Source organism: Maylandia zebra, linkage group LG6, assembly GCF_041146795.1.
Source record: "Maylandia zebra isolate NMK-2024a linkage group LG6, Mzebra_GT3a, whole genome shotgun sequence".
In the NCBI taxonomy this organism is placed as follows: Eukaryota; Metazoa; Chordata; class Actinopteri; order Cichliformes; family Cichlidae; genus Maylandia; species Maylandia zebra.
Genome location: NC_135172.1, coordinates 21,362,628 through 21,376,799, shown reverse-complemented (window position 1 = coordinate 21,376,799; position 14,172 = coordinate 21,362,628). Strand labels below are relative to the sequence as shown.

Sequence of the window (14,172 nt, the reverse complement as noted above, 5' to 3'; positions counted from 1 at the left end):
TGGAAGAGCAGCTATTAGGGGAAATGGGAATAAAAGGCTGAGGTGTGCCACATTATAAGGTCAGGAAAAAGGAACAGTTCAGCCAGTACTGAAGTATAAAGATGGCCATGCCACATATGGACTTTCAAGCTTGTTAGAACTGTACAAACTCTGTTTAATTTATATACTACATTTCCATGTTTCTTTGCACAACTTTCAGTAAGTCTCTAGACCTCTTTCCCCATTTTCATATCACAATGCAAAGAAATTAAGGAGTTGTTCAAGACTTTTACACAGCACTGCAATTCTGCATAAATTTAGTCCCAATATTGTTGCTTGTCAGCTTCTTTAAGCCTTTTAATAAGTTTCCTCCAACGCAAAAGCAAAGCGATATCATGTTTTATCCGTGTCACACCACCGAGTGTCACTGCTGCCTGCGAGTGCTAAAACTGCACGCTCCAATGACGACACACAGAATGTTACATCTGGCACATCTAGCTCTGGTCTTTCCACCACACAAGTGATCAAATGAGCCAATGGTGCCTTTTTATTGTTTTTCTTTAAAAAAACAAAACAAAAAAAAACAAAACATGTTGAAACGGTTCAAATATGACCACTTGGGAAGCAAAGAAAAAAAATGCTATACCAAGATGACAGTGACCTAAAACATGAGACTTTAGAAAAAAAAGGAATTAATCAAGTAATACTAAAAATAGAGCATTAAAATCAAGATGTTACAGAGATGTTTGCATGGAATAAACAACATGGCTAAAGACCACACTATTAGCTACCAGAGAGAAAAGACAAAAAGGTCCATTGCAATAAAAGACAGACTGTCAAGTGCTGGGGTAAATATATATTTCTGCTTCATATGTCATGTTTTAGAACAATAAAATATAGGCCTCTGAGCTGTCACTCTCGCCTTTGTCCTAATGTTGCCTGCAAAAATACCAAGAAAATTGACATAATCCTGACAGTTTAAAAAGTACACATACTGAGCATTATTTTACATCTGAGCAAGACTCGAGGTCACTATTTGTTACAAATAGTTATCAAAAGAAGCCTTAAGTTTCAATTTTCTGCAAGACGCTTCAACAAGAAAAATGGCTTTCCTGTGTCCAAAGCTTATTTTCATATATACCACTATATATATAAAAAACAAAAAACAAAAACCATATTAAACAAAGGGGAAAAATAATCACAGAAATATACACCAAGAAACTGAACAAGGGTTCAGGATACAAATAAAAGGCATTCAAAAATTATATTCAGTCTAAAATGAAAAGCAAATCCAAAATGTTGATCCTTTTTTTGCACCAACTGGTCGTCAGCAACGAACTAGAAATCTTGAGGGCGTTTCTTGGACAAGATGAGATCCCTCCATCTTCCTTAGTGCAGTCTAGAAAGAGGTGTTTGGTCAGTCAGGGATGGAGGGGTGGGGGGTGGTGGCAAACCCCCAAAATGGTCTCTCAAAAAAAAACAAAAAACAAACAACAACAACAACAACAAAAAAAAAAAAACCCAGTGAGAGAAACACAAGGGGCGGGGAAGTAAATTACAGCCTAATGAACTACACAAAGGGGAAAAAGAGGTGGCAAAATAACTTAGAATAACTTAGTAGCAGGTGTTTTGACTGTTACGGGCAGTGCAGAGTGGGGGAGGGGGGCATTTGTGCACACATCACAATTGCTGCTATTTTTCAGTGCAGTGCCACAGATTTGCAGTAAAGCCAACATTGGAAAGGAAAACTGACGAAACAAAAATAAAAAATATATATATTAAAATGAAAATAACCACACAGATGTTAACTCGATGCTTTCAGAGTGAGACGGCACGGTTACGTGAGGGTGCTCCTACTATAATCATGATTGTCTCGGTCAGTTCGGTTCAGTGTCTCTACAGCAGGCGCCTTTAGGGAGGAAGTAGAGTCAAACAGTGATTCTGGTGACGGCGGTGGCATGTGATGGTGGCAAAGGAAAGCGGGTAGGGTTAGGCAGGGTATCGACGGGGGGGTTGTGGGGTGCTGTGGGGGTTTCTCTGAGAACTGGAGGCTTCGGTTTTGGAGATTTAAGGGTCTTCATGGGATCTAACAGGCCTCCATCTCTAGCAGAGGGCCTGAAGCTGCTGCCTTTGCTTTGCATGTGGAGAAACTGTTGCGTTTTCCTCCTAGAAGAAAAGGGAATAAAAGAAATGACTGCATCTGTACACGAAAAAACCCCCCCCAAAACTGCTGCATTGTGAACACCACATGCCAAAACATGAGTTATATTCACACTGTTCATCAAAAAGCAGACAAGACAAATAGAGATGACTCAGGGTGACTCCCATGTGTCTCACCATGCAAGCATGCTCCCCTTAGTTCAAGGGGGTGGGAACAAATTATCTGTCATCAGCACCTACATAATCAATCATTTGCTTTCAGTTCGTGGTGTCAAAGCTGGTTGAATGAAACTCTTTGCAGCAGTGTGGAGCCTCTGAGCTACAGAGGCCTTATAGGTCAGTGGCAGGATGTGGGCTGGTCTAGCTTTGATCTCATGTAACGTGGGGGTTGCCTTGACCCAGCTGGCAGTGCTGCGCTCTTCTTTGCTCATTCCTCCTCTCATGCTCCCTCTCTTTCTCTCTCTCTCTCTCTCTCACGCTGGGGTTGAGCGCCCAATTGTGTTTCTTCTGGTTGACATTTATGCTGCCATTGCAGGTGGGCGACGGGAAAACAAGAAAAAGGAAATTCTGGGTCTGTCTGAACACCCACGCTTCTGGTCTTGGGACAACATAAGAGCGCATTCATGGTTCTATAGGTGGTAGACAAGCGTATCCCACATTAGAAAAATGCCAGCAGGTACTATTATTTGATCCCACGCTTGCAGCATATTTGTAATAGCTTCAAAGTGGCATTTATAAGCAAGTGTAGCCTATGACTGACCCCGGTCTACTGTGCCACATCAATCTGTTTTTGACAATAGACGAGGAATCACAGGTTTATGCAGAATACAGTACTTAATACATTACAAGATATCTGTGACTGCAGAAGGATTAGTGTATTATATGGATCACTATTAACTTTTAATGTGTTGCTTCATCTAATTAGCTTCCACCACTGCAAGTCCTTTTGCTACAGTGTGTTTCTTCTACTTTACAGACAGTTAACAGACTCAGAAAGTAGTACCTCCAGTCGCTCAGCTTAAAGAGTGTACTGTGAAGCAAGATTACCAAGTTAGCCAGATACACTGAGCCTAAAGACAGAAGCGGCTCTCTTTAAACCTGGATAAATCACCAAGCTAACTTATGCTAAACACATTACCTGGTCATGAGCAGATCTGAAAATCAGTTGCATCATGTTATTACTGGTTCTTTTATTAACAGCATGTTTTAAGAGTGATGTAGATTCTCTGCTGAGAGAATGTGTTTCATTGTGCGTGCAATTTGTTTAGCCATAACTTACGTAGAAAACACCAAATGATGTCCCAGCTGTAAAGTTACTGGAATTTGCCCGCATAAATGTTAGTTAGTTTCAGATTTGGTTTTTAATTTGGTGCCAGCGCATAAAGTTGCAGAGCTCCAAAAACGAACAGCTGTGATAAAATACATTAACTCGAGTAAATTTGGTTATTTTGGTTGCTCTGTGTGCTATCATCATAATCATCTGATAACATCTCCAATCTGAGTAGGGGACACTCATAAGGATCATTTTGTGGGGGGGGAAAAAAAGCATTGCATGGCATGTGGAACGCCCCCTTTTTTATGTGAGCGAGTATAGAGCCCGAAGCAAAGAACTGGGCTTAACAAAGAAAGCTGATAACCACTGCCCTAAAGCCCATCACCTCTTACTGTGGATTTAGGCTTTGTCAAGCCAGCTAATGCAAAGAAAGCCTGACTGTGTTGAATTTTCTTTCAGTATACCCCTCTGTTAGGACAACCTATTAAGAGCACTTGTGTACTTTTAAAGACTATACATATTTAGTGCCCGTGTATTGCTAAAGCTGATATTAATCGACCGACCAGATGACAGTGAAGCTGATGACAGCTTGAATATTTATATTTGTGTCCAATCAAAGTTATAGCAGAACTTTATCACATAATAACAGTAGTCTTATCTTCTCAATGTGAATAATCTTGAACATGGAACACATTTTCCCCAAAGTCACATCTTTAACTGGAGTGTTAGAGAAAAAGCTTTGCCAAAACATAATATCCCCCTCACATCTCCAGTGTGGTGTGTTATTTACTAGTACTAGTAAAAACCAGTCATGTACAATATTTATAATTTCAAAAGCGACAGGATGTACTTATCACCCCAGCTGTGTCCCTATGAGCTCGGGTAAACCTCCACAGGGTCTGCAGTCTTAAGAGGCACGTGAGAACTGTGTCTATCATGTAAACTATGTCGCACAACAGGCACCTGACTCACAGACGCACTATCCTGCACAGGAGACTGCCATAGTTCATGTAGCTATGTTGTTAATTACCCAAACCTGCGTGGTTCAGGCAGAGGTCGACACGAGGGTGTAAAAATGTTGCGCGACTCCACTTCACAAGACCTTCATGAAATCGGCCCCGGTTCCCTGACGAGGGAAAATTGTTTGTCAAGCTGCAAAAGTGTTCTTTTCCCCTCTCGTGATCCAAGCTTGGGCTAACATAACAAAGTTAGCTTCAGTTATTGACAAGCCAAGGAAAGTTATTTTAGACCCAAGCAGCATCAAATAGAATCAGTGATCAAAGTGGAGAGGCATAGACAGAGGTGGATGGATGTCTCCTGTGACTAAAAAGATGGATGTTTTGTGAAGACGGTAGAGAAACGAAAGAGAAACAGTATTAGTTTGCTTCTCCCTTGTGGCAAAGCCGAGAGTGAAGTCAGGCGAGTGCTACTGCTGTTCGCTACATCTTAACACTTAAAACTGTCTTAAGCACACACAAACACACAAACACGCGTCACCACGCTGACTGCTTCACCACATGTGGATAAAAGAGAACGGGACAGAGGCCACCTTTCCCAAAGAGAGCTGACCCGCGAGCGGCACAGGACAGAAACTGAAAGGAACACATGGCTCAGAGAAAAAGAGAGAGCTCCTGTTGCTTTTATTTACCTCCGCCGCCCTCCCTCTTTTCATCCTAGGATCTCAAAGCGGACCCGCACGCCCGGCCCTGCACCCAGTTTCCTGGGGAGCATTTTTCCTTCCCCCCACCGCAGACATGAAAAGCGCTGGCCTTCCTGCCTGGGGAAGAGTCCTGAGGGGTGGCGGGTGAGAAGTGTGTGTCTGCGTGTGTGTGAGTTTTTCAAAAAGAGCTAGTGCTAACAGCAGGGGTGTGTGCTTGCGTGGTGGTGGTTGGTTATAGGGGGCACCAGGCCAGTGTTTCACAAGGTCCAGCCGACACAAACACTTGGATTCAGGAGCAACTTGACCCCTCCTCTCTTCTCGCTTCCCTCCGTCTCCTCCTCCGCCTCCGTCCACATTAGTGCTCAGGAATGTTGGCCGGTCTTTTTTGCAGGAAATGAAACGCTCCTCTGTTCAGAGGGTGAGTGAAGGTTTAGTCTCCCCCCTTTCTCTCTCTCTCACTCTCCCCCAATTCCTTTGCCTCTATGTGAGGGAGGGAGGGAGGGAGGGAGGGAGGAAGGAGTGGGACGAGCCCTTGCCCGGCTTTTGAAGTGTGGGAGGTTAAGATAACTGGCACGGCCTCGCGCCTCAATCGCCGCTTTCACCTCTCAGGCCGAATCAAAGCACCCGCAGCTGGGACCCACACGCCTTATAGCCCCCTGACCTCCATCCCGTCACCCCACCCACCCCTATTCCCTTCAGCTCCCCTCAATCCCAGCACAAAAGCGCTGGGGTTTCTTTTCAGTACTATTAAGGAGGAAAACATTGCTGAATTGCTAAATTACTCTAAAAATAAGTCAAGTGGAGAGTGCAGACTCTACCATGAGAGGAAAGACCCTGTGGTTGGGAGATGTGTCCACTGATGCTACTGAGCAGGAATCACCTTTTTAGACTTTCCTTGTATTGCTCTCTGACAGGGCAAGAAACAAGTACAGTTGGATGATTTTAGGCTGTAAACAAGCCAGCAGTGCAGGCAGATTACCTAAGCTGCTTTGTTTCTCAGGCCCAGACTTGAGCCTGGTGTGCTGGAGTGTCTCGGCTATGACCTTGGCCTTGTATCGCACAACCAGCTTTGGTGGCAGCTTTTCAAAGAAGCCACAGCTCTATAAAAAGTGTTACAGTGATGCTCTTAACAGCAAAAAAAAATGTTGGAAGAAAGGGGAAAAACAGTAATAGACGGCCCATTAGAAGAAACACCTGGAAGAGATGGCAATGAAAGGAAATATTCATTAAAAAAAAAAGGGGGGGGGGGGGGTGAAAACATTGGTTTGTATTGGTTCCACAAGCATTATCAGAAACGAACAGTTTAAAAAGAAATATGAGAAGCGAAAAACGTGCCTGTATAAAATATTGGAGCGTGAGGAAGGGTGGGGTCTGGCTGTGGTCAAATGGGGGAATAGGAAGAGGGGGAGTCACCCAAAAGCCCAAACCTCAGGCATGTGTGGGTGAGACTAGGGGGGAGCACAGGAGGGTGTGGGGAGGAGTGGTGAGGTGTTGCCCACATCTGAGGAGGCATTGCTGGGGGTGAAGTCTGGCCGTGTGCCCCCGCACAGCTCAGTCTGAGCCACTGCAAACCGGGGGATGTCAGGGAGGAGGGTGGTGGTGCGGCACATTCAAAGGGCCTGCACAATGACTGTTCCCTCTGCTGTGGTCTCACTTCAAAGGGCCTCCACCGCCACTTATATTCAGCATCAGGACAGAGGAGTGGAGCAGGAAGAGGTGGAGTAGGGCGCAACGAGGCAGCGAAAACGAGTGGAAGAAGAGCTGGGATAGTCATTTAGCCTCCTTTAATAATAAACACGACTTCCTTTTGACGCTCCGTCCTTTGCCTGCCTGCGCCGTGTTACCTGGGGCGCTTTCATTCTGATAACTCACAGATAAGCATCTCACAAGGGGAGGGTTTTATGGAGGTCACATATTTTTTGCCTCTTCCGAGAGGCTGCAATGCCTCGAGGAGCCCCCGGAGGGGGGATGATGGAGGGGGGTGGAGGAGAGGAAGAGAGGAAGTAGAGAAGTCATCACAAAAAAGCCATGAGACTGGACCCTCATGCTGTTACCGCAGCTGGCCAAACCACGACACAATAGGCCCGTGACTCAATCAAAACAAATTCCAGGCCCCAGTCTAAACAACAGGAGAACTACAGCTTCATTTATTCCCATGTGGAGCCTTCTACTCCGTCCCCTATCCCACCCCACCCGACCCCCCCAAGAGAAAAGAAAAAGGTGTGAAATAAGGCTGCCAAGCCAGGATAAGACAACTATGTCAGTGTGAAAGATTTTTTACTTCTGAGCGAAAACCACACACTCAACTGAGGCTTCACATGCTAAGTGCTGAGAGAGTAGTTTTACTTCACAGTGTATGCTTTGTGGAGGGGGGGGGGGACATTTCCGATTCCATTTCCTACCTAAAGTAACATTAGCTGGGGCGTCACTCTGATTTAAAATCTCTCCTCCACCTCCTACCCATAACTATCCCCCCACCATTTTTTTTTTTTTTTGGTACAGTTTTAAAAACATCCTCTGATCTCCCGCGTGCTGCTCAGAGCGAGACCCACAGTCAGTTTCGCAATCCGGATTCCTTCCCCAATTATCCCAGGTCACTAATAAGGCTGGGTGTGGAGGCACTGGGCTGTGCCGCAGTAGCCTAGAGGCTCGCTGCCAAATTGAAATGACTCTGGAAATGGAGGCAGATGCTGAATCTTGCCTAATTGCAGCCTGAGTGTGTGGCTGGCTGCTCAGATTTTGTGCAATGTGTTGAGAGTGATGAGGGTCTGAGAGAGGGAGAAGATGAGAGGCAACAAATAAAGACAGAGGGGAGGGGGGGCAGAAAATGAGGAACGGAGACTGAAGGATGAGTGGCGGTTGACTGAGATTGGGTAAACTCCGAACTCTGGAGAATGGGGTCTGCTGGGGGATTTTCTTCTGGGCCTTTTCTAGCCCTCGCTCTCCCCTAACGCGCTCGCTCCCTCCTCGCTCATCAAAGTCTTTTGACAGCTGACTTCTGGCTGCAGACATCAGAGGGAGCAGAGCTGGGGCACGACCGAGACAGACAAGAGGAGATGAGCGAGAGTGGCCACCAAAGCTTCTGCTTGAACAACACTTTCTTTTATGCTTCTGGAGCAGGGCGTGTGGTTCCAAATGACCTTTGATACACTCTGCAGATGTTCATAATGCATATCCAGGACCACCTGATTTACAAAATAAAAATATACCACCTCGTGCCTAGTTTGTGGCAACTCCCAAACAAACAAAAACTGTGAACTTGTATGCAGCTTCACGGCAACTCTGGGGGTCCTTGTTAGCCAGATTAAAAAGCCACCTTTGTTAGGAGTGTCTCCCCCATGTGAAAAAAATGTGCAGTGGCTGAAACGGGAGAAAGCCTTGGGGGCATGTAGGGGTCTCAGCCAGATAACTATCTCAAAGGCTGTGAATCAGAGGGCTTAGTCAGACAAAAGGCTAACAGCACGAGAGGAAGCAAGATGGACAGAACCAAAATAAAGAGGTGCAGAAACAGCGAAGGGGAGTTTAAAAAAAGTGCAAAAAGAGTAATTTCCACTTAGTGTAAAGAAAGGGGTGTGAGGGAAGGAGCGGCGAGAGAGACAGGCAGAAACTCTAATTTCACAATGTCAGACTAATGACTTCTCTAAGAGCCGCTGTACTGTGGTGAGAGCCAGCTGTGTGGTGGACCCACTGTTTGACATGCTAAAGATAACAAAGGGAACCGACATCACGCCATAAAATGCTGCTCTGAGGCTCAACTCCTGGCTTGCCAGGCCTTTAAAAAAGGCCATTTAATATGAAAATGCATAAAGTCAGTGCAGCACGTCACCAGAATATTCTTCATCACAACCGTCCAAATGTTGAACCTCCGTACAATAGAGGTGTTCACAACAGAGTCCCCAAAATTAACTCGTTATCAGATTTCTTTGCAGATTCTGCATAACGGGGGAGAGACAGATGGGTTAGAGGCGCGGACAGATGAAAAGGAATAGACAAACGAGTTCATTTAAAGATGCTTTTTGGCGTCTACAGCAAGCTAACCTCAATCCAGCTCTTTGGGATCTGCATAAATTGAGGGCTTGGGGAGTTGTGGCAGTATCCTTGGTATTATGCATATTAGTTTAAGGCTGTCACTGAGAATCAGCAAGGGTGTCCATCCCGCTGCGGCTAGGCACTGCTAATTATTGGATCAGAGATAAAGTGCTTTTTAGCGCTTGCGCTCTCTGTTCCTTGAAAACTGGCTGTGGTCACCAAAAAAGGAAAGAGACAGAGAAAGAAAAGAAAAGCCCAATTTTGGGTTCGCAGAGCCACTGGGTCAGGAATCGATCAAGTGGAAAACCTTTGTGTGGTTAGGGGTGATTTTGACGTAAGACCAGATTTGTCACATCTGCCCGGCTTTTTCTGCTGCCAAAAGGAAGCGGAATAACAGGATGCTACCAGACTCTCAGGGAGGGAGAGAAGCGACTCAAGGAGACTCAGGAAGATCGAGAGGGGGGAATAGAGTTGCCTTTACCACATACTGGGACTAGTAATCCTCCTCTTAAGAAAAAGAAAAAAAGAAGAAAAAAGGACAGGTGACAATTCAGTGAGGCCTTTCTTGACATTTGGTGTGGATCGATATCTCTCTACGTATTGATAACGTGTTGAAAAAGCAAGGGAGCGAGAGACTACATTGTGCCTTTGTTATGAGAGCATTATAGACACCCTGAAAGCCCAGATACCATGAAATCTTATTAAAGGTATAGCATCTCATTAAGTTCCTGCCAGACAAGCTGCTGGATCCTGCCCTGCTTCACAAAGACGCAGAGAAAGACAACACATGTAGCCCATATGGGGCTGAGCTGATATCCTAGCCTCCACCAGAGCAAAAAAAAAAAAAAAGTTTCAGATGTATTATTTATGCCATGTTTAGAAAACACTGAGTTCATGAGCTGCATGATTTATTAAGCAATATTTTTAGTTTATTTGGACACTTTTACCCCCGAATAGCATACGAGTTCTCATCCAACCAGCTCACAAAGACACTGAACTGACCAGTACATGCATACGCTTGCATGCAGAAAATTTAATGTATATTGTGTTGAGGCCATTGAGCAAACCACACACACGCACACACAAACCACAATCCCTCTTCAGGCCTTAACACAGCTGACACAATGACTATGGCAAGGTTAGGGTGGACCTTTTTAGGATTAGTCTGTGAGCACATACTCTCTCAAAGTCAGTGTTTAGCAGTTTTTTTTAAAGAACAAAATGAAGGATAAAGAAAAAGCTTGACATATATCAAACTGGACCAGACAGGGAGGGCATAGAGGTGGGGGGGTTGTCTTACCATATTCTCAGATGTACGCCGTTTTCATTCTCTGGCCTGTACCTGCAGAAAATTGCATCTTTAAAAAAAAAAAAAAAAAGGGTATCCGGACGGCAAAAGATCATAACCGTCCATCTGGCCTGTACAGTTGTACAGACCAAAAGGAAGTACTGACATTTTACTTAAGAAGTAATTCTCAGTGGATTACAGTTGCAGTGCTAAGGAAGAGGCTCAGAAGCGCAGCTAAACAAGGTCAGCAGAAAGACACACTGTAGAGCAGCAGGCAAACAAATAATGCAAAGCCCAGAAATCCGTAAGCAGTCGTATAGAATGGACAGACTAATCCCAAAGTAGGTGTAATATGAGAAGACAGGGATAGAGACATATAAATGAAGGGGTGTACACAAGTCAAGTTTGAGGCTAGACTGAGCATAGTGAGTGGGTTAGTTTGGTTAGTCTGATTCTACTAGCTGTCAGTCAATGAGAGGTTAGTGGTTTGTTTCACAGGGCGAACATTACTGCAAATGCGACAATTTGCTGTAAAACACGACCCCACAGAAAGATGGTGGAAGTGATTCCCAACTGCACAATGAAACCAACAAACAACGGCGTTTCCCAAATGAGCGAGGAGGCAGGAGTTGGAAGCGTCTCTTACCTGTGGCCGATTCCTGCATCTTTTCCCTCTTCCGCTTCTTCTTCTTTCCCTAAAAAATATACAGAGGAACGCATAAAGTGTGGCTCCAGCACTCACGCTCACTAGACCACTCTTGATATCCTGCTGCTGACTGCCATGTTCACTCATCCCCTGCTGGGCATCCAACCAGCATCAACCCAGACTCTGGACTCCACCACAAACTGCGACACTGAGGGACGGGCCGATGGAGAGCCGGATCTCGTATCAAGTGTGCTCTACCTCCTCTCGACCGCTTTTCCATAGTCTTCAGGCCTGTTGAAGTGTGGCCATTCCCGGCCGAGTGAAAGTTCTGCTGTTTTGACAGCTCTGTGTCTAGCTTTGAAGTCCCCCCCCCCCCCCCTTGTATTTTTTAAATGACAAACATTAACATGAAGTGCAATTAAAAACGCTCACTGCAATTAGGCTGTGAAGAGTAGCACTCGTTTTTCCAGTGAGGTGGTGGGAGTGCGTAAGGATTTTTTAGCTTATGCTAAATCCCCAGGGGGGAGACTATAGGTATAGATAGCAGTGTAGAGTCGTTTTAGTCAAATATGAGCAGCACTTTGGTTTCCTGCTGCAAAGTCTGCTAATCCACTTATTCATGAGCTAATCTGCCTTCTACTGCCGCGGCAGACAGGGAAGAAGAGAAGCTGAGTGAGTGTGGATGAGAGAAAGGGTGGGGAGAGATAGGAGGGGGTGCACGGCAAAACTATGAATGATACGCGATTTTTCCACGCCAGTGTGTTGCCTATTTTGGGTGTTTCCAGGCACGATGCTCTGTCTGTAATACTGTGATTGTGGGAGCGGTCACAGAATAACTAATTCCAGAAGGATACACCATCTACTTTGCACTACCCATTATCGTTACCTTCGTCGTGTGCCACATAGAAAGCCATTCCTCTAACCCCCTTCTAAACATCGAAACTACTGAGAAAACAGGAAATTCAACAGGATCCGGCCCAAATGTCACCAATGCAGTGATGATGCGCATCTTTAACTCTGCTGTGCTTCACTGGGAGCAGAGCTATGAACAATCCCCCGCCCCACACACACACACCCCACCTCAGCGAGGCATTTTGGCAGTGGAGCCGTGGAGGCAGAAGGAGGAGGGATGCTGTCGGTGTCCGAGGGGAGGCAGATAAACACCACAAAGCACTTTGGTGGTGGAGTGAATGTGAGTGCTGGAGCCACACTTTTAAATAAAGGCTGGTGCTCTCTCTCTCTCCCAAACACACACACTCACAAAGATTCATACACGTCACACGTCACTCAATAACACATTTAGACTCTCATCCAGCAGCACGTAAGTACACATAAATGCTGTAACAATAAACACAGGCTTCATCCTAAAAATCCAGCTGAACCGCCCAGATTCACAAACAAAAAAACAAAACAAACAAAAAAACGGGCAGCTGGGGGAGCAGAGGTTGCTACTGCTGAACGCCGCATGTATAATCCAGCCTCCTCGACTCAGTCTAACAGTTGCTTTCTACATCCGAAGCCGATATGGAACATCAAAGAGCGCCGTAACCATTACCAGGCAATTTTCACTCACAATGGCAATAATAGTGTCCGTGGTACTGCAATCCATTTTAGTGTGGATGGCACTATAACAGTGAATCACAGTGTTATGAATTACACATTAGGCTGAAACAAAGGGTCTACAAATGGACCCCATTAGCATGGAGGAGGACTGGTGCAAATTAGTGTGTTGGTGTGTGTGTGTGTCATTCCTGTGTGGCATTTTAAGAGCAAGTCATGCAACGCTGACATAAAGAAACATAAATCAACACAAACACATTCGCACATGCACGCACACGCACCTCTGTCAGTCTGTTCTGTTGATACTCACATAGTTGTCTCGAGCGGACCAGCCTGGGTAGAGCTGCATGTGGAGCTGCCGTTCCTTGCGGGCTAACTCGTAATACTTAGCTTGCTCTTCTCGAGATAAAGCATGCCACTGTTTCAGTACAAAGGAGATTAAGGGGGAGGAAAAAAAAATAGCATACAGTCAATTACTGGCATGCACTTGCATGTTCTCTGCGTAGAGGCGTGCGCTGGTGTTTTGGTATAGAAGGGGGAAAAAAACTTTTCAACTTCCACATGTGTATAAAAGGAAAAAAAAGCGGGGGGGATGAAAGACACAAAGAAGAAGGGGGGGGGGGGGACATGATGAAGAGATTAACATGCGCAAGAGTGAGAGAAAGAGAGAAAAAAGTAGGGGAGAGGGGGGTGGAGACAAGAAGGGGGGGGGGGGGGACTTTGATTTCTTATGAAAACACTGCTTCCAATTTAGCAGTGCTTTTTATTCAAACTATGTCAGCAAGCAATTACCCTACGCAGGCCACAAACTAGGCTTTGCTGTGGCTGGCTGCCTCAACCGCCAGGCCTATTCGTTAAGGCTTTTAACATGGCTCTGTGGTTCCATTCTTTTCCCAATCCTCAAAAGGAACAAATTTTGTCATTTCCAACCGTGCCATTATACAGGCATATTTTATTAAAGCCAATCTGATTAAATGTCAGTTAGACAGGCAGCCCATGTCTGTGCTGTTGAAAGACAGAGAGAGGTGGGTGTGGGGCTTTAGGGGGAAAGTGGAAGTAATTGGCTTGAGTATCATCAGGGCAATAATCACAACCAGTTTATAAAGACTGCTAATAAAGGGGAGAAATCATTGCACTTTTTCAGCTAATCGAGCAGCCTCCTCAGAGAACATGACATAAACTATGATCTCACCGCGATTCAGCAAAGATAAACTCGGGGGAAAAAAAGAAAGAAAGCTAGAGATCGGCGTATAGGTATACTGCGCGACCCACCCTTCGTCCCAGGATCTGATTGATGGCGGCGCTCTCCTTCAGCGTGCACTCGGCAACCACGTTCGCACGCATCTCTTTCATGTAGAGCATGAAGGCGTTTAGCGGCTTTTTGATGTGCGGTCTTTTGGGCTCCTGCTCCTTTCTCTGTTCGTGCTGCGGCTTCCTGTAGAGAAACGGAATACGACAACAAAGTGGAGGAGGTGAGAAAGAGAAAACACTAAAAAAGTTAGAAAATAAGCAAAATAAATTCAAGTCCAAAGCAACGGGAGAAGGAAATTATGTTGCCGCCGTGGCGACAAAAGCAG

The 14,172-nt window shown here is 45.4% G+C and overlaps 1 protein-coding gene across 6 annotated transcripts in view; it reads right to left on the bottom strand.

Moving 5' to 3' along the window:
• Window positions 1–456: 456 nt before the first annotated feature.
• Window positions 457–14,172, bottom strand: part of lef1 (lymphoid enhancer-binding factor 1) — a 42,909-nt gene continuing 29,193 nt past the window's right edge. Inside the window, exons 7-11 of one of the 6 annotated variants that reach the window (XM_004549414.2) lie at window positions 13,868–14,030; window positions 12,906–13,013; window positions 11,036–11,078; window positions 10,402–10,443; window positions 457–2,145 (exon numbers count right to left, since the gene is read on the bottom strand). In XM_004549414.2, the coding sequence (XP_004549471.1) occupies window positions 10,409–10,443; window positions 11,036–11,078; window positions 12,906–13,013; window positions 13,868–14,030 (349 nt within the window). In that variant the 3' untranslated portion in view covers window positions 457–2,145; window positions 10,402–10,408. Of the gene's footprint in view, window positions 2,146–10,401; window positions 10,444–11,035; window positions 11,085–12,905; window positions 13,014–13,867; window positions 14,031–14,172 lie in introns of all 6 variants that reach the window. The other 5 variants (XM_004549415.2, XM_004549413.2, XM_004549411.5 and 2 more) reach the window with 5 other exon arrangements.